This window comes from Erythrolamprus reginae, chromosome 1, assembly GCF_031021105.1.
Source record: "Erythrolamprus reginae isolate rEryReg1 chromosome 1, rEryReg1.hap1, whole genome shotgun sequence".
Lineage (NCBI taxonomy): Eukaryota > Metazoa > Chordata > Lepidosauria > Squamata > Dipsadidae > Erythrolamprus > Erythrolamprus reginae.
In genome coordinates, this window is record NC_091950.1 from 419,429,151 (window position 1) to 419,450,082 (window position 20,932).

Genomic DNA, 20,932 nt, shown 5'->3' on the forward strand with positions numbered 1-20,932 from the left:
CTGGCTGGGGAATTCTGGGAGTTGAAGTCCAAATATCTTCAATTTGCCAAGGTTGGGAAACACTGACCTAGGGCACCGCTTTGTGTGTCCTCAGATATGGCTCTCTGTGCCACCTGTGGCACTAGTGCCATAGGTTGGCCATCACAGACCTAGTGTCTCAATTTGATCATGTGACCAAGGGATTATTATTATTATTATTATTTATTGGATTTGTATGCCGCCCCTCTCCGCAGATTCGGGGCGGCTAACAACAGTGGTAAAACAACATGAACAATCCAATTAATAAAAACAACTAAAAAACCCTTATTATAAAAAACCAAACATACACACAAACATACATGCATAACTTGTAATAGCCTAGGGGGAAAGGATAACTTAACTCCCCCATGCCTGGCGACAAAGGTGGGTCTTAAGTAATTGCGAAAGACAAGAGGAGGGTGGGGGCTGTTCTAATCTCTGGGGGGGAGTTGGTTCCAGAGGGCCGGGGCCACCACAGAGAAGGCTCTTCCCCTGGGGCCCGCCAAACGACATTGTTTGGTCGACGGGACCTGGAGAAGGCCAACTCTGTGGGGCCTTATCGGCCGCTGGGATTCGTGCGGTAGAAGGTGGTTCCGGATGTATTCTGGCCCAAATGCCATGTAGGGCTTTAAAGGTCATTACCAACACTTTGAATTGTGACCGGAACCGATCGTCAGCCAGTGCAGGCCGCGGAGTGTGCAGAAACGTGGGCGAATCTAGGAAGCCCCACGATGGCTCTCGCGGCCGCATTCTGCACGATCTGAAGTTTCCCGAACACAGATGTTGCAAAGGTTGTGTGAAAAACGGTCATAAGTCACTATTTTCAGCGCCATTGTAACTCTAAATGGTCACTAACGGAGGGTTGTAAGTTGAAGACTACGTGTGTTGCTATGTTGTCTTTCCAACCAGTTTTAAGATGCTTTGAGGAAGCAAATATGCCAAACTATTCCATGAATAAATCGTTTGATTTATTAAATGTTGAAGAGCTTTGAATGATTCTTAATTTTTTTAGGCCCTAACCAGCTTCCAAATACAGACAGGCTATAAGAAGAAACAAAGCACGCACAAACTATTAAAAAGAAGAAGAAAAAATTTAAATTTGAGGAAATATAATTAAAAATTGAAACATTCAGGCTCCCATAGGCCTTATTTAAGAGGGTTGTCTGGGAGGGAGGCAGTATTGGGTTCCTACCGGTACAGGCCACTCTATAGCGTGGTAGGGAAAATGAAGCTCCGCGTGCAGTTCTGCTTGACCGGCTGGTGGGTGCCCCTGCCCGTGCGAGATTTGGCTTCTGTGCATTTTCAGCGACTTCTTTGCTTCCGCGCAAAAGCAAAAAACCACCAAAAAGTTGGCAAAATCTCATGCGTGCACGAGCGTCATGTGAGATTTTGTTTCCTGCGCATGTGCAAAAGCCAAATCTTGCACAGATGTGCTGGCATGTGCATGCTGGTCACACAGAGCTGCCCACTCAACTGTACCAGTAACGTGAGCGACAGGGAAACCCTTGCCTGGAGGGAGTGCGGGAAGGAGAAGGGAAAGGGAAGGAAGGAGGGAGGGAGGAAGGATATAGGGGAGGGGAAGCGGGAGAGGAAGAAGGAGGGAGGGAGGGAGGAAGGATATAGGGAAGGGGAGGGAAGCAGGACAGGAAGCGGGAGGGGAAGGAAGGAGGGAGGGAGGAAGGATATAGGGAAGGGGAGGGGAAGCGGGACGGGAAGCGGGAGGGGAAGGAAGGAGGGAGGGAGGGAGGAAGGATATAGGGAAGGGGAAGCGGGAGAGGAAGGAGGGAGGGAGGGAGGATATAGGGAAGGGGAGGGAAAGCGGGACGGGAAGCGGGAGGGGAAGGAAGGAGGGAGGAAGGATATAGGGGAGGGAAGCGGGAGAGGAAGGAAGGAGGGAGGGAGGGAGGAAGGATATAGGGAAGGGGAGGGGAAGCAGGACAGGAAGCGGGAGGGGAAGGAAGGAGGGAGGGAGGAAGGATATAGGGGAAGGGGAGGGGAAGCGGGAGGGAAGGAAGGAAAGAGGGAGGGAGGAAGGATATAGGGAAGGGGAGAGGAAGGAAGGGAATGGGGGAGGAACCTACCCTTAGATTATCTACGGCATATTCAGATTCCTAAGAGGTCAGTATGGGGCGAGTACAAGTGCACTAGAGTGCCTTCCGTCCCCTGCCCTATTGCTCTCCTATATCTCCTATACCTTTCTTCTATTCCTATATCTCTTCTTCTATTCTTTCATTGATATGTTCTATTACTATACCTTCTTTTCTATTCTTTCTTAGATATATTTTACTATGGGTATGTCCTCTATAACCTTCATCATGTATTTTACTGTGTGTGTGTGTGTGGTGTGTGTGTGTGTGTGTGTATACCCAGTAAAACCCTCATTGTGTATTGGACTAACTAACTAACTAACTAACTAACTAAATAAATAAATAAATAAATAAATAAATATAAGGGAGGGGAAGCAGGAGAGGACAGAAGGAGGGAGGAGGAAGGATGGATATAGGGAAGGGAATGAGGGAGGAAGGAAGGATATAAGGAAGGGGAGGGGAAGGGAGGGGAGGGAAGGAGGGGAGGGGGAAGATAGAGAGATCGCCATTCTAAAACAATTGACTCACCCGGTACGTTTCGTGATGGTGCTAGAGTCATAGGTTGCTTGATCTGAGCAAGAGGGACCATCACAGTGAGGCTGGGAAGCGGGGACAGACGGAGGGTTTCCAGGATTATTGTTGGTGAAATTGTTGTAAGAATCTTGACTGTTCAATTTACCTGGTGGGAGAGAGAAAGAGAATTCATTCAGATACATTTATGATTTAATAATTATATCATTACAAATATAATGGATAATATAATTATTCGCTCAGATAAATTTTTTAGGAGTGTGCAGAACGACCTTTGAGTTATCAGAGACATACACAGAGGAAAACGTGGGATTCCAGCAGATATCCAGGAGATGTGAGTAATTATTGAGTCATACAGACAGACACATTAAAGTGTATAAAATAGTGTTTATTTTAGAAAATATCGTAGTCAAGTTTAACAGTCCAGTCATGAACATTCAGATTAGTCAATATCTCTCAATGCAATAATAATATTACAAGTCTTACTTTGTCTTACATATCAGTCATACATTACAGCTTACAAATACATCAAACACAGAGCTTACTACATCAGTCACAGTGAATCAGCAAAATGAGCAGAGAAAGCAGAGAGAGAATTGGGCTTTCTAGCTCCCTCTTGTGGCAATTTGCAACTCTACTTCTTAAAGCTATAGCGCTTCAATACACGCAGACATTTGTTGTTAGCTTGTTTGTATATTGCAAACCCAACTGTTTTGTACCTAATACTATTATTTATTCTATTTTTAAATTTTATGTATGGTGGGACTGGTCTCTGGGTGTCACATGACTTTCGTTGCCAATGACAATTCGTTTGTTTTGACAATGACAATAAATTTATTATTATTATTATAATTAACAATATTTATAAGCAAGACAGTTGTTAAGTGACTTTTGCCCCATTTTTACGACTTTTCTCGCCACCCTTGTGAAGTGGATCCTGCTGTTGTTAAGTGAGTAACTCGGTCGTGAAGCGAACCTGGATTCCCCATTGACTTTGCTTGTCAGAAGGTCACAAAAGGGGATCACATGACCCCGGGACTCTGCAACCGTCATAAATATGAAGCAGCTGCCAAGCATCCGAATTTTGATCTCGTGGCCATGGGGATGCTGCAACGGTCGTTAAGTGTGAAAAACGGGTCCTTTTAAGCGCCCTTCTAACTTTGAACAGTCACTAAATGAAGGGTTATAAGTCAAGACCACGGGTACAGATCAACGATAAAATGAATGCCTAAAAGAGAGGTTGGGATGGAAGAAACTGAGCCCCAATTTACTTTTCACCAGGCTGTACGGAATTAATTTGGGTAGGAATTTTTTATAATTTGTTTTGTTTTTCTTTGCTGTTTGTTTGTTTTTTTATTTTACAATGGAACAATTAATTTGTGCTTGAACCATTAAAATCGGTAGGGGCTCAGGGGTGGGTTCTATGTTGCCTCGCTGCCGGTTTGCTTCCTCTTGTGCCGCGTGAGCGCATCTCGTTGACACAACCACCCACCCACCCCCTTTGTTGTTTTTCTGACCTCTGTAGTACAATAAATTGGTTGAGTGTGTATGATTGCGTAGGTTCAGTGTTTCCCAACCTTGGCCACTTGAAGATATCTGGACTTCAACTCCCAGAATTCCCCAGCCAGCATTCGCTGGCTGGGGAATTCTGGTAGTTGAAGTCCAGATAGACTTCAAGTGGCCAAGGTTGGAAACACTGGCGTAGTTGATGATTTCATGATATTGATTGTGTTATATTAATGTTTTTTAATTAACTTTTTAAATTTTTAATATTAGATTTGTAATGTATTGTTCTATTGCTATTTATTTATTTGTTTGTTTGTTTGTTTGTTTATTTATTTATTAGATTTGTATGCCGCCCCTTTCCGTAGACTCGGGGCGGCTCACAACACAATAAAAACAGTTTATAACAAATCTAATAATTTACAATTTAAAATATTAAAAAACCCCATTATTAAACAGATATACACACAAGCATACCTTATATAAATTGTATAGGCCCGGGGGAGATATCTCAGTTCCCCCATGCCTGACGACAAAGGTGGGTTTTGAGGAGTTTGCGAAAGGCGAGGAGGGTAGGGGCAGTTCTAATCTCTGGGGGAGCTGGTTCCAGAGAGTCGGGGCCGCCAAAGAGAAGGCTCTTCCCTGGGGCCCGCCAACCGACATTGTTTAGTTGATGGGACCCAAAGAAGGCCCACTCTGTGGGACCGTAACCGGTCGCTGGGATTCGTGCGGCAGAAGGCGGTCTCGGAGATATTCTGGTCCAATGCCATGAAGGCTTTAAAGGTCATAACCAACACTTTGAATTGGGACCTAGAATTGATCGGCAACCAATGCAGACTGCGGAGTGTTGGTGTAACATGGGCATACTAGGGAAGCCCATGACTGCTCTCGCAGCTGCATTCTGCACGATCTATGTTGTGAGCCGTCCAAGTCTTCGGGAGAGGGGCGGCATACAAATCTAATAAATAATAATAATAATAATAATAATAATAATAATTATTATTATTATTATTATTATTATTATTATTATTATTATTATTATGCATGTACAGTGACAAAAAATCATATATATATGCTGCCCTTCTCCTTAGATTCAGGGCGGCTTACAACATGTTAGCAATAGCACTTTTATACAGAGCCAGCGTATTTCCCCCACCTTAGAAGGATGGAAGGCCGAGTCAACCTTGAGCCGGTGATGAGATTTGAACCGACAAACTATATTCTCCTACACATGCTCAGAAGAAAAATGAATAAATTTAAAATAAATAAATATTTTTTACGGATCGGCACCGACCGAACCAGGTCCGTGACGTCACCAGAGGGTCAATACCAGTACGAGCAAAATGGTCCAAACCGGGAAGAACCCACCCCTGGTAGGGCTGAAATACACCAAACCAGAACTATACGATTTCTGGTCTGTATCACATTCATATGTTTTTGCGCGTGGTAATTCTGTTCCTTTCCATATCGGCAGTAAATCTGCCATTTCTACCTTTAAATACACAAACTTTTATTTGCTCTCCAAACATGCATGTAAGGCCTATTGGGTGATTTGCGTAACCTGCCAAGAACTGGCTTCAAACCATTTGCAAAGATTGAAATCCAGTCAATGTTAGTCCTCCTTCGATTTCAGAATGCCGAGCGCGTCGGTTTCAGATAGGAATCTGATGAGCAATTTTATGCAGGGTTGTTCAGTTGTGGTAAGTGGTTTGTTTTCCCCTATTCATATCTGTCCAGGCTTTTCTAAAGAGTTCGTTGGAAGTGACCATCAATACGCCGCGGAAATAAAAGGTGTACATTTTGCAAATATTGTCCTTTTGGAAAACAAGATGTAATAAAATAACTGTTCCAAAGAATTACAATCAATTTTTTGGAGTTTGAGGTGAGGCTGCACCATTGTTCTCTTAAAGAAAACAGGGTTTAATAAAAATGTAGAAAATTTAAAAGAAAGAGGCCTTTTCTTTTCTTCGTACATTCTGGTTATTTAAAATAAAAAGGCAGGAAAAGAAAAAAGGGAGGGGGGAGAGGAAAGAAGATGAGAAGAGAGAGGAAAGAAAGAGGGAGGGAGGAACGGAGGAGATAGGGAGGAAGGAAGGAAGGAAAAGAAGGAGGGAGGGAGGAACAGAGGAGATAGGGAGGAAGGAAGGAAGGAAAAGAAGGAGGGAGGGAGGAACAGAGGAGATAGGGAGGAAGGAAGGAAGGAAAGAAGGAGGGAGGAAGATTCATAGAAGGGGGAAGGAAGAGGGAGGGAGGGGAGGGAAGGAAGATGGATAGAGAGAGGAAAGGGAGGGAGGGAGGAAGATGGATAGAGGGAGGAAAGGGAGGGAGGGAGGGAGGAAGGAAGGAAGGAAGGAAGGAAGGAAGGAAGGAAGGAAGGAAGGAAGGAAGGAAGGAAGGGAAAAAAAGGAAAGACATGTTTTAGAAATTACTTCCAAGATAGAAACTCTACTCCATGAATCTAATCCAAAGAAAAACTTTGGATTTGCTTTTACAAAATGAAAATCTCAAACTGACTCTCCAAAAAAACAGAACAGAAAAAGAAGAAACCCGTCTCCCTTCGAGCTGCTGTGTAACTGACAGGCACAACTTGAGACTGAGAAGATGGAGGAACAATGGGCGGCTATTTCATGCTCCTTGCTGTCTCCTGGCCTTTAGTACTGCTCTCCCCCTTTATTTTATTTATTATTACTTATTTATTAATTGGATTTGTATGCTGCCCCTCTCCGGGGGCTTTATTTTAATTTGTTTGTTGCTTGGTTTAATTTATAGGCCGCCCAATTCCTTCCGGACTCTGGGCGGTGTACAACAATTAAAAGCAATATAAAAACAGTTAAAACCCCATAAAAATAGAACCATTCATATTTTCTTGGCTGGATCTAGGTGATACCATATTGCTCAATGGCCCCAGGCTTGCGGGCACAGCCAGGCTTTCTGAAAGTCCAGTAGGATGGGGGCAGTGCGGATCTCCAGGGGCACTTGGTTCTGGAGAGCCGGTGCTACCACAGAGAAGGCCCTCTTATGCAGCCCCGTCAACTGACACACTGTGTAGCCGACAGGACCTGGAGAAGTCCAACCCTGTGGGCCTTAATTGGTCACTGCAAGGTATGCGACATAATCTTCTCAACTAAGGTTTAGTACCAGCTTGGGGTTAGATAAAGGTCCACGGAGTTCAAGAAAAATTGGGCTTAGTCCATTTGTTGACTATGCTGTCAACATCCTGGAGACGTGTGTAATATGGCAAATGATTTAGCTTTACTAGATAAGTGGTCAAAGCAATGGAAACTGCAGTTGAATGTTTCCAAATGTAAAATAATGCACTTGGGCAAAAGGAATCCTCAATCTGAGTATTGTATTGTATTGTATTGTATTGTATTGTAGTGATTTCTGACAGTCTCAAAATGGGTGAAGAGTGCAGTCAAGTGGTAGGGAAAGCGAGTAGAATGCTTGGCTACATAACTAGAGGTATAACAAGCAGGAAGAAGGAGATTGTGATCCTGCTGTATAGAGCGCTGGTGAGACCACATTGGGAATACTGTCTTCAGTTCTGGAGACCTCACCTACAAAAAGATATTGATCAAATTGAACGCGTCCAAAGACGGGCTACAAGAATGGTGGAAGGTCTTAAGCATAAAACGTATCAGGAAAGACTTCATGAACTCAATCTGTATAGTCTGGAGGACAGAAGGAAAAGGGGGGACAGGATCGAAACATTTAAATATGTTAAAGGGTTAAATAAGGTTCAGGAGGGAAGTGTTTTTAATAGGAAAGTGAACACTTTCAGTTTTGGGTTTTTTTTGGATACTCTGATTTTCGTGCCTCTCTCATTAGTGTTTTAAATTTAATTCTTTTTTCCCCCCGTCTTTTTTTTTTTTAACTGAATGCTTCTACACACACACACACACACCCATCCCTCCTCCTCCTATTTCGATCCCTTTTCTAAACGACGCTTGTCAGGAAAGATCTCACGATCTGGTAGTTTACGTGGAAGGGCTTCCGAGGAAATTAAAAATAAAAATAAATGCCAGGCGTACTGAGTTACGAACGTCTGGGCTGTGCGCTCTTTGCTGCCTCCCGGGTTCCTATAGAACAGACCTGGACAAATCGATATACAGTATTGGGTAGAACTGAGTTAATTATATTAGTCCGGCCCTCTAAAACCATCCCAATTTCTCATGCGGCCCAATGGCAAAATTACCGCCTGCTACTGCACAAATCCCAGCGACCTATAAGGTCCCACAGAGTTGGCCTTCTCCGGGTCCCGTCGACTAAACAATCTCGTTTGGCAGGCCCCAGGGGAAGAGCCTTCTCTGTGGTGGCCCCGGCACTCTGGAACCAACTCCCCCCGGAGATTAGAATTGCCCCCACCCTCCCTGTCTTTCGTAAACTACTCAAGACTCATTTATACCGCCAGGCATGGGGGAGTTGAGATATTCCTTCCCCCTAAGCCATTACATGGTATGTCTGTGTGTATGTTTGGTTTTATAATAAGGGTTTTTAGTTGTTTTATTATTGGATTGTCACATGCTGTTTTTATCATTGCTGTTAGCTGCCCCGAGTCTACAGAGAGGGGCGGCATACAAATCCAATAAATTATTATTATTAAATTATTATTATTATTAATTGCCCACCTCTGCCCTGGAGGCTCTCTGGAAGCCAAAAACGCCCCCCTAGAGCCGAACATCAGCTGCCTGGCACACACAAGCACATTGGAGCTGAGCTAGGGCAACATGAACTGAACACATTTGGAGTACTGTGTTCAGTTCTGGGGACCTCACCTACAAAAAGATATTGACAAAATTGAACAGGTCCAAAGACGGGCTACAAGAATGGTGGAAGGTCTTAAGCACAAAACGTATCAGGAAAGACTTCATGAACTCAATCTGTATAGTCTGGAGGACAGAAGGAAAAGTGGGGACATGATCGAAACATTTAAATATGTTAAAGGGTTAAATAAGGTCCAGGAGGGAAGTGTTTTTAATAGGAAAGTGAACACAAGAACAAGGGGACACAACCTGAAGTTAGTTGGGGGAAAGATCAAAAGCCACGTGACAAAATATTATTTTACTGAAAGAGTAGTAGATGCTTGGAACAAACTTCCAGCAGACGTGGTTGGTAAATTCACAGTAACTGAATTTAAACAAGCCTGGGATAAACATATATCCATCCTAAGATAAAATACAGGAAATAGTATAAGGGCAGACTAGATGGACCATGAGGTATTTTTCTGCCGTCAGTCTTCTATGTTTCTATGTGCCAGCAGATAGGGGCACTCGTGCCATAGGTTCGCCATCACTGCCTTATACCACTTCTGACAAAGGGCACTACAATCTCTTCTTGAAAGCTTCCAGGGATGAAGTTCCCATAACTTCTGGAGGCAAGTCGTTCCACTGGTTAATTGTTCTCACGGTCAGGAAATTTCTCCTTAGTTCTAGGTAGCTTCTCTCCTTGGTTAGTTTCCGTCTGTTGCTTCTTGTCCTGCCTTCAGGGGCTTTGGAGAATAGGTTGACCACCCCCCTCCCTTCTTTGTGTTCCACCATTATTCGGCGTCACCACTTCAGTTGCCAGCGTTATTTCTCTCTGAATAGCTCCTTACATTTGGAACGCTTCTTCCCGGAGGTTCTCCCTCCTCTTTCAACAAAAATGATTTTGTTTAATTCAGAAGAGCTCTCCCGCTGTTAACCTTTGGGCCCTTTGCTAAGCAAAACGCAACGGCCTTCGTTTTTTCTGGTTCAAGAAGTGCAGACTTTATAACGTGACACATTTTTTCCCCTCTCGGACTTGGTTTTTTTCCCTCCCTTTTCTGTTAATGTAATCTGCAATTCTAAACTTGTTACCTTGGGAATGGGAGGCATTAGGCAAGTGGGGCTGGTTTCCGAGTTGATTTGTTCAGGATGGAATGGCCAGCTGGTAATGTGTTTCTCCCTCACGCCACCTTTTTTGTTGTTGTTAGTTGCGAAATCGTGTCTCACCCCGCGCAACCACATGGACCGATGTTCCTCCAGGCCTTCCCATCATCCACCCAATGGACTTATTTAATCTCACTCCAACTGCTTCATTGCCTCCATCCAGCCACCTCGTTCTCTGTGGTCCCCTTCTTCTTTCGCCCTCCATCGTTCCCAGCTTTAGGCTCTTCTCCAGGGAGTTCTTCCTTCTCATTAGGTGGCCAAAGTACTTTTTATTATTATTATTATTATTATTATTATTATTATTATTATTATTATTATTATTATTATGTCAGCACAACACAGCAAACAAGATCACTATGCTGGATTTCGTATTTCACCACCAGTCGGGCGCTTCCCAAGCACCTAGGACTGCGTGATGTAGCGGCGAATTATGTTTGCCGATCCCAGTAAAGCAGCCTTTTGCAATTGACAGATGGAGATTTTGTCAATTCCAATGGTTTTCAAATGTCCGCTGAGATCCTTTGGTACTGCGCCCAGCGTGCCAAGTACCACTGGGACCACTTTCACGGGCTTATTGTTGTTGTTGTTGTTGTTGTCCTGCCAGTCTCAAAATGGGTGAACAGTGCAGTCAGGCAGTAGGGAAAGCAAGTAGGATGCTTGGCTGCATAGATAGAGGTATAACAAGCAGGAAGAGGGAGATTGTGATCCCCTTATATAGAGCGCTGGTGAGACCCCATTTGGAAAACTGTGTCCAGTTCTGGAGACCTCACCTACAAAAAGATATTGACAAAATTGACCGGGTCCAAAGACGGGCTACAAGAATGGTGGAAGGTCTTAAGCATAAAACGTATCAGGAAAGACTTAATGAACTCAATCTGTAGAGTCTGGAGGACAGAAGGAAAAGGGGGGACATGATCGAAACATTTAAATATGTTAAAGGGTTAAATAAGGTTCAGGAGGGAAGTGTTTTTAAAAGGAAAGTGAACACAAGAACAAGGGGACACAACCTGAAGTTAGTTGGGGGAAAGATCAAAAGCAACATGAGAAAATATTATTTTACTGAAAGAGTAGTAGATCCTTGGAACAAACTTCCAGCAGACGTGGTTGGTAAATCCACAGTAACTGAATTTAAACATGCCTGGGATAAACATAGATCCATCCTAAGATAAAATACAGAAAATGGTATAAGGGCAGACTATATGGATCATGAGGTCTTTTTCTGCTGTCAGTCTTCTATGTTTCTATTATTATTATTTTTTATTATTATTATTATTATTATTATTATTATTATTATTATTATTATTATTAATTAGATTTGTAAGCCACCCCTCTCCGGAGACTCAGAGCGGCTCACAACAGCAAAACACAGTACAAATCTAATGATTAAAAAAACAGTTAAAACCCTTAATATAAAACAGTCATACATCCCAGACAAACCATACATAAAATGGAAACAGCCCAGGGGAATCAATTTCCCCATGCCTGGCGGCAGAGGTGGGTTTTTAGGAGTTTGCGAAAGGCAAGGAGGGTGGGGGCAATCCTGATCTCCGGGAGGAGTTGATTTCAGAGGGTCGGGGCCGTCACAGAGAAGGCTCTTCCCCTGGGTCCTGCCAGACAACATTGTTTCCTCGAAAGGACCCGGAGAAGGCCGACTCTGTGGGACCTAACCAGTCGCTGGGATTTGTGCGGCAGAAGGCAGTCCCGGAGTTTCATCTTCAGGATCTGGTCTTCTAAAGAGCAGTCAGGGTTGATCTCCCCTAGGACTGACCGGTTGGATGGCCTTGCAGTCCAAGACATTCCCAGGAGTCTTCTCCAGCACCAGTTTTTAAAGTATAAATAAAAAAATATTGTGCTCTCTGTAGATGAGAGCAACCAGAATGATAAGGGGACCGGAAACCAAGACATACAAAGAGAGGTTGCTGGAACTGGGCATGGATAGTCTAGCAAAAAGATGATCCAGGGAGGACATGATAGCAGTATACAGGTACCCGAGTCTGCGGAGAGGGGCGGCATGCAAATCTAATAAATAATAATAATAATAATAATAATAATAATAATAATAATACTTGAGGGGTTGTCAGGTAAAGGAGGGGGGTCGTACTGTTTTCCAGGGCACCAGAGGGCCAGACCAGAAGCAACGGATGGAAAGAAAGAGAGAGAGAGAGAGAAAGAAGGAGAAACAGAAAGAGAAAGAAAAAGAACAAGAACAAGAAAAAGAACAGAAAAAAGAGAAAGATACAAAGAGAGAAAAAGAGAAAGCCAGGAGAGAGAGAGAGAGAGAGAAAGTGAGAGAAAGGAAAAAGAAACAAAAGAAAAAAGAGAAAGGTAAACAGAGGGGAAGGAAAAGAAAGAATGAAAGAAAGAGAGAGAGAGAGAAAGGGAAGGAGGAAGGGAGGGAAGAGAAGGAAGAAAAGAAGGGAGGGAGGGAGGCAGACAATGCCCATAATACTTGCTGAAAGTAGGAAAGTTAGGGACAGATTTAATATTCTCACAGAGGGAGGCTCCGTTTAACAGGACACAGCCGGAACAGAAAAAAGACGGCAAATATTGTGCACTCTTTCCAACTGATCCTCTGTTCTTCCTGCTTTCTCGGAAGCAAATCCCCTCCTCAAAAGATTTTTAAACCACATTCCTCAAAAGCTGCACCCCTAACGTCTCCATCCTCCTATGGTTTGGGTGACCTGAAATCTGAACAGCCTCTTGAAAGACTGCCGAGGAAATCTCTTTCTCTGACTTAACGGTCAGGAATAAAACCATCTGATCGAATAAAATCTCCATCACAAACTCCGTAACGAGAAACAGAGGTCAAAACATAACCTAATCTAAGCCTAGACATGACCTAAGCATGGTACACAAAATTATCTGCTACAACATCTTACCTGTCAACGACTACTTCAGCTTCAACCGCAACAATGCACGAACACACAATGGATGCAAACTTAAGGTAAACAGCTCCAAAGTCGATTGCAGAAAATACGACTTCAGCAACAGAGTGGTCAATGCCTGGAATGCACTACCTGACTCTGTGGTTTCTTCCCCAAACCCCCAAAGCTTTAACCTTAGATGGTCTACTGTTGACCTCACCCCATTCCTAAGGGGCATGCATAAGCGCACCAGTGTGTCTACCGTCCCTGTCTTACTATCCCCATTTATTCATACCTATTTCTTGTGTTCACATTCACATTCATGTTTATACTTATACCTGTTATCTTGTACATGTTTCACAAGCTGGGTAAATAGAGGTAGGAAGGAAGGAAGGGAGGGAGGGAGGGAGGGAGGAAGGAGGGTGGGAAGGAAGGAAGGAAGGAAGGAAGAACTAGGGAGGGAGGGAGGAAGGACTATGGAGGGAGGAAGAGAAAAAGAAAAATGAGAGAGAGAAAGAAAGAAAGAAAGAAAGAAGAAAAAAATGAAACAGAAAGAAAGAAGAAAAAATGAGAGAGAAAGAAAAAGAAAGAAAGAGAAAAGAAAGAGAAAGAGAAAAAGAAAGAAAAAAGAAAGAAAGAAAGAAAAAGAAAGAAAAAAGAAAAAGGAGAAAGGAAGAAAAAAGAAAGAAAAAAGAAAAAGAAAGAAAAAATGAGAAAGAAAGAAAGAAAAAAAAAAGAAAGAAAAAGAAAAAAGAAAAGAAAAAATTAGAGAAATAAAAAAGGAAAAAGAGAAGAGTGAGAGAAAGAAAGAAAAGAGAGAGAAAGAAGAAAGAAAAAATGAGAGAGAAAGAAGACAGACAGACAGACAGACAGACAGACAGATAGATATCTGGCTTGCAAGGCCAAACCCCACGTAGACCTAACTTAAGTTTCCCTCCTTGTCCATCACCCCCCAGTCTGTCAGTTAAGAGGGGCAGGAAAGAACAAAACTACCCATTTCATGGAAGGGAAAAAGAAAGAAGGGGGGGAGAGAGAGAACAGATAAGAGAGGCCAAAGAAAGCTGGGACCTCATCTGTTTACAAGAGATTGAAAAGCACTTAAAAGAGACAAGCTCCCTTCTGAATTAAAAGGTTTAGATCATTAGCTAGTTTTTTCTCCCGTCTGCCCAATGCTGTGAAATAAGGGCTTTTTTTCTCCAAGAGGAGGAAGAGGAGGAGACCGGGTGGAAAAAAAAGAAAGAAAGAAAGGTAGAAGAAGAAAAAAGAGGAAATAATCAAATCAAAAGAGAGACCCTTCACAATGCTCCTTCCTGCTTTGTGGAGATATTACACAAATCCCCAAACTGAAGTGCCTCCCCTCGAGGGCTGTTGCCCTCTTTCCCTCAAGGAAACACAACGAGGAGAAAGAAAAGCGGGTTTTTCCCCCTCCTTGCCGAAAATAAGCCGACTGAAAAGTTATAATGGCCCTTCAAAAGGGGCTGAAGGCACACATTTGCAAATACAATGGAAAAAGATTTTTAAAAACCAAGATGGATTTATGACGGGAACTTAAGAATTAGACGAGATATTGACAGAGAGGGTTGGAAAATAATGAAGAAATTATATAATTATTGGTTACAAGCTGAATTAGGGGAAGAAGTGGTAATAATACAACAATTCGGATGAGGAATTTTGGGTACACGATAGAATTGGATAAATGGCAACAAATTTTTTATTAATATTTTTATTAATATTGCTTCTTCATTGCTTATTTGACCCCTATGACAATCATTAAGTGTTGTACCCCATGATTCTTGACAAATGTATATTTTATTTTATGTACATTGAGAGCATATGCACCAAGACAAATTCCTTGTGTGTCCAATCACACTTGGCCAATAAAAATTCTATTCCATTCTATTCTATTCTATTCTAAATGTGGGAAAGTATTTATTGATTTGATTTGATTTGATTTGATTTGATTTGATTTGATTTGAATTTGAATTTGAATTTGAATTTGAATTGATTTGATTTGAATTGAATTGAATGCCGCCCCTCTCTGAGGACTCGGGGCGGCTCACAACATATATAAAAAACCCCATAGCAATACAATACAACAATCCAATTAATATAATTAAAAACTTTAAAAATCCTAAAACGCTTTAACATTCATTATCATTCGCTCGATCAAACACTACAAAAACACTTATAAACTAGTCATGGCAACAGCATATAAAGTAAACATGTATAAAGTGTTTTATAGAGAGCATATGTCACCAGAAAATTTATCAAAAATGATTAAAGATAAATCAGTAAAAAAGTTGGAAATGTCAGCAAATACCAGGTTCTTATTATCATATGTGGTGGACATGTACAGAAACAAGAAAATTTTGGGTTAAAATGCAAACATGGTTAGGAAAAATGGTTGAAGAAAAGCCAGACTTAAAACCAGAAATTTTTCTAATAGGATTTTTTCCAGAGGAGTACAAAAAACCCAAGATATATATTTAATAATACCTATAGTAACAACTAACAGATAATAAAGAAAAATTTGGACTGTGCCGAAATGAACAAATTAACATTAAGATTAAAAAATAAAGAGTATTCGTTGTATTACAAGAATTGGGGGAAGTTCTATAGATGGTTAGAAAATGAATATAAATATTTTACATTTGTTTTGTTATCTTTTTAATGTTAATAATTAATAAAGTTTAATAAAAAAAGAAAGAAAAGAAAATGAATATAAATAAAGAAGTTTGAATATAAGTGAAAGTTGTAACCCAGATGTAACACTTGAAAAAGATATATCTTCTCCTCTATTTTTATATCTTCTCTTTATATATAATACTTCATGTCTATTCTCTTCAATATGTATTGTGTATTGGACTAAATAAATAAATAAATAAAATCTTAAAAATGAAATGTATTAATAGACAAACACATACAGATGAAAGAAATAGATTAAAGGAATATACATGGAATAAAATATGAAAAATATAAGGTTGTGTAAAAGAATTCAAAGTTGCTGGAATGCCATCCCAGAAAAATGGAGAAAGTACATCAAATGAAGGAGGAAGGGAAGAGAGGAGGAGGAAGAAGGAAGAAAGGAAGAGGAGGAGGAGAGAAGAGGAGGAGTGAGATAGGAAGAGGGCAGGAGGAGAAGTAAGGAAGAGGAGAAGGAGAGAGGGAAGGGGAAGTAGAAAGAAAGAAAGAAAGAAAGAAAGAAAGAAAGAAAGAAAGAAAGAAAGAAAGAAGGAAGGAAGGATGGATAGATAGAATAGAATAGAATAGAATAGAATTTTATTGGCCAAGTGTGGTTGGACACACAAGGAATTTGTCTTGGTGCAGATGCTCTCAGGGTACATAAAAGAAAATATAGATTTGTCAAGAATCATGTGGTACAACACAATGATTGTCATAGGGGTCAAATCAGCAATGAAGAAACAATCAATATTAATAAAAATCTTAGGATACAAGCAACAAGTTACAGTCATATAGTCATAAGTGGGAGGAGATGGGTGATAGGAATGATGAGAAAAAAACTAGTAGAAATAGAAGTGGAGGTTTAGTAAAAAGTCTGACAGTGTCAAGGGAATTATTTGTTTAGTTGAGTGATGGCATTTGGGGAAAAACTGTTCTTGTGTCTAGTTGTCTTGGTGTGCAGTGCTCTGCCGTGACATTTTGAGGGTAGGAGCTGAAACAGTTTATGTAGGTTTAGAAGGAGAAGGAGGAAGGGAAGAAGAAAGAGAATGAAGGGTTGTATGAAATAGGAAGGGAGGATGGTAAAACTAATGGACGATGAACGAAATAAAGCAATAAGATAAATATATAATATATGTGTAAAGATTCTGTAAAAGTATGAAATGAGGAATGAGATGATAGAAAATGTCTGTACGGGAATAAAAATTAAAAAAAACTTTTATTTAAAAAAGGGGGGGATGTGAAGGCCGAAAAAGAAGAGAAGGGGAGAGGAGGAGGAGGAGGAGAGGTTTTAATGAGGTTTTCGCCCTCCTAATAGACCCTTGAGAATTTCCTTTCCCGCTCTCTCATTTCGGCTCCTTCGCGCACTGCCTTCTAACCATGGCTCAGTGAGGCTGTTGTCAGTCTGTTTCTTGGGGTTGTTTTCCTATTAAAACCAGAGAATTCCTTGCAACGCATCCTCCTGCCGCCAAAGAAATAAATGTTGTTTTGTCTCTCGGGGGAATGGCGCAAGGGGGGGAAAAAAATCAAACAAAACCAGAAGCTGGAACTGGTCGTTTGGAAGACGGCATAGTTCCCTCTAAGCTGAGCAGTGAGCAATCGCTCACTTAAAAACCATCATCAACTCAGAGTTTTCCAAACCTGCCCAGAAGCCGAGAGGGAAAGAGTGAGAGGGAAGGAGAGAGAGAGGAAGAGAGGAAGAGAGAGAAACAGATAGAAAAAAGGGAGGAAGGAAAAGAGAAAGAAAAAGAATGGGAGTAAGGAAGAGAGGAAGAAAATCAAAATCTAGTTTGAAACTAGCTCAACTATTTAAGTGGCATTTTGATATTGATAGAGTTGCCCTATTATGAGCTCACTGTTATAGACACACAGTACAGTATTTTATTTTGAAATTCTCTGAGACAAAACAGGGTGGGTTGTTTGTTTGTTTGTTTGTTTATTATTTATTTATTTGTTATTTCTGTCCCACCCAGTCCCGAAGGGCCTGCCGCTCAAACACTATACTTTTCCGCCCCCCCCCCCAAAAAAAATTAGAGGGAACACTGGCTGGAATTGGTCGCTTGGAAGACGGTCTTTCATGTCTATGTGCCCCCATGCCCCATCACCCCCCAAAATTATGGAAGATGTTTAAAACCCAGAGTGAAAATAAGGTGCATAATTTGAGGGAGGAGAAAAAGGATGAAAAGGAGGAGGGGGATTTGTGAGTTTTAGAATTGGGCCAAGTCTTCCAGAAACCTCAAAAGGATAAACAGATTTTGAATTTGTGTCTCCTGTCTCGATTTGGGTTTGTTAGTTTGTTTGTGTTTTAATGGTGGGGATTTTTTTTTTTTATAGCGGTTGCTATGACATAGGTTTTTTTCTCGCTGTTCCTTCCTTTGGAACTAAGGATGTTGCCTCTGCTAGGTTATTGAGCTGGGGTATTAAATCGAGATGCATTGCAAATACCTGAGACTCTATTAAGATAAGTTGCCAATACCTGAGACCCTATTGAATTGAGATAAGTTGCAAATACCTGAGATCTGACAGTAGCATTTCCTTTTGCTCCCACTGATCAAATCATAGAAACATAGAAGACTGACGGCAGAAAAAGACCTCATGGTCCATCTAGTCTGCCCTTATACTATTTCCTGTATTTTATCTTACAATGGATATATGTTTATCCCAGGCATGTTTAAATTCAGTTACTGTGGATTTACCAACCACGTCTGCTGGAAGTTTGTTCCAAGCATCTACTACTCTTTCAGTAAAATAATATTTTCTCATGTTGCCTTTGATCTTTCCCCCAACTAACTTCAGATTGTGTCCCCTTGTTCTTGTGTTCACTTTCCTATTAAAAACACTTCCCTCCTGGACCTTATTTAACCCTTTAACATATTTAAATGTTTCGATCATGTCCCCCCTTTTCCTTCTGTCCTCCAGACTATACAGATTGAGTTCATTAAGTAAATCAAGCCCAAAATGAAATTTTAGTAGCTTTCAAAGTGCCCATGCTATAGAAAAGGTGACTTTACCTGTCCTAGGATTAACTCCACCCCAACTCCTACAAAATAGTGAATTTAAAGATCATTGAGAGCCAGTTTGGTCTAGTGCAGTGAACCAATGGCAGAGGTCCCACAGGTGGCACGCGGAGCCATATCTGCTGGCACGCGAGCCATTGCCCTAGCTCAGCTCCAATGTTTATGTTTGTGCCGGCCAGCTGATTTTTGGCTCACACAGAGGCTCTGGGAGGGCGTTTTTGGCTTCTAGAGAGCCTCCGAGGGATGGGGGAGGGCACTTTTACCCTTCCCTGGCTCCAGGAAAGCCTCTGGAGCCTGGGGAGGGCGAAACAGGAGGCTACTGGGCCCATTAGAAGTTGGGAAATAGGCCATTTCTGGCCTCCGGAGGGCATGGGGGTTGGTGGGGGGAGCTGTTTTCGCCCTCCCCAGGCATTGAATTATGGATGTGGGCATTCATGCAAGTGTGATAGCATGCATGCATGCTCTTTCGGCACCCAAGGAAAAAAAGGTTCGCCATCACTGTTCTTGTGGCCAAGGCACCAGGCTAAAAACCAGGAGATTAGATTAGATTAGATTTATTGGATTTATATGCCGCCCCTCTCCGCAGACTCGGGGCGGCTCACACCAATGGTGAAGAACAGTACATAGTAACAAATCTAATATTTAAAAATCTAGATTACAGTTTTAGATTAAAAAGTCCAAAAAAGAAACCCAATAGATAAAAAACAACACACAATCGAATCATACACAAAAACTATATGGGCAAGGGGGAGATGTTTCAATTCCCCCATGCCTGACGGCAGAGGTGGGTTTTAAGAAGTGTACGAAAGGCAAGGAGGGTGGGGGCAATCCTAGTCTCTGGGGGGAGCTGGTTCCAGAGGGTCGGAACCACCACAGAGAAGGCTCTTCCCCTGGGGCCCGCCAGACGACATTGTTTAGTGGACGGGATCCGGAGAAGGCCAACTCTGTGGGACCTAACTGGTTGCTGGGATTCGTGAGTTCTGCTCCACCTTAGGTGATAGTGTGTGTTCACACCCATAATATAATGTCCTCCCAGCATGCAGCCGCACAACCCCTGCACTGTCCCCTGTATACATGTGTACAACACCAACAACACCATTCCCACGAGCTGCGCATACGCGCAGGTCTCACTTTCGGCAGATCCGTTGGGCTGTTTTTTGCCATCCCAAGGCTTTAGGAAAACCTCCTGAAGGCTGGGGATGGCGAAAAACAGCCAAACAGGCCAATCTTAAGTTTGGAAATGAACTTCTACTTGGACCATTGGTCTGTTTTTCAGGTGGCTTTCCTTCAGAAGGCTTTCCGGAAGCTTGGGGGGAGCGACAACAGCAAAAAAAAAAAGAAGGCCAACACTGGAGCTGAGATAGGGCAACACCTCAGGTGCCCTCAGATATGGCTGTGTGCCACCTGTGGCACATCTGCCATAGGTTCACCATCACTGGTCTAGAACATAGGATTAGTGGTACAGTGGTACCTCTACCCACAAACGCCTCTACTTATGAACTTTTCTAGATAAGAACCGGGTCTTCAAGATTTGTTTGCCTCTTCTCAACAACCATTTTCAAATTACAAACCTGAGCCTCCGAAACTGTAACCTGAAAAGGCAGGGAGAAGCCTCCCTGGGGCCTCTCTAGGAATCTCCTGGGAGGAAACAGGGCCGGAAAAGGCAGGAAGAAGCCTCCATGGGGCCTCTCTAGTAATCTCCTGGGAGGAAACAGGGCTTCCACCCTCCCTGTGGTTTCCCCAATCGTAGGCATTATTTGCTTTTACATTGATTCCTATGGGAAAAACTGCTGCTCCTTACAAACTTTTCTACTTAAGAACCTGGTCACGGAACGAATTAAGTTCGTAAGTAGAGGTACCACTGTATTCCAGGAGTCCGATCTAGCCTCCAATTAGCTGCTTGGCAATGAAGGCTCTAGTGTTCCCCAGTGGCAGCGGCGAATGGTGCCGCCACACCAACTCCCCCACCTACCCTGCCGGAATATTCGATCTATAAGACCTAAAGACATTTCCATTCGCTTTAGGAAGTGGCACATGGAGGAGGCAGGCTGTTTGCTTTTTGCTGCAAGGACACTAGCCGGGTGAATACCCGATGGATGCTGGGAGGCAGAAGCAGGGGTTTTTTTTTCTCGTTTTCTCCTCTAAAACTAATGTGCATCTTATAGTCTGAAGCATCTTATAGTGTAAAAATACGGTAAATAACTAAGGCCTAAGTTTAAATATTTTTTTATAGTTATGATCTTAGTTAGGTCCCTTGAACTAAAATAACACACGTATCAAAATCAGGAACTTTTTAGAAATCTCAATGTTAGTGCTATAAGCTTCCA

At 42.2% G+C, this 20,932-nt stretch overlaps 1 protein-coding gene across 1 annotated transcript in view; it reads right to left on the bottom strand.

Annotated features, from left to right (window-relative positions):
• Positions 1-20,932, bottom strand: part of BCAS3 (BCAS3 microtubule associated cell migration factor) — an 845,338-nt gene that overhangs the window by 464,836 nt on the left and 359,570 nt on the right. The window contains 3 exon segments of the mRNA XM_070735381.1: positions 2,634-2,655; positions 2,658-2,724; positions 2,726-2,784. Coding sequence (XP_070591482.1) covers positions 2,634-2,655; positions 2,658-2,724; positions 2,726-2,784 — 148 coding nt within the window.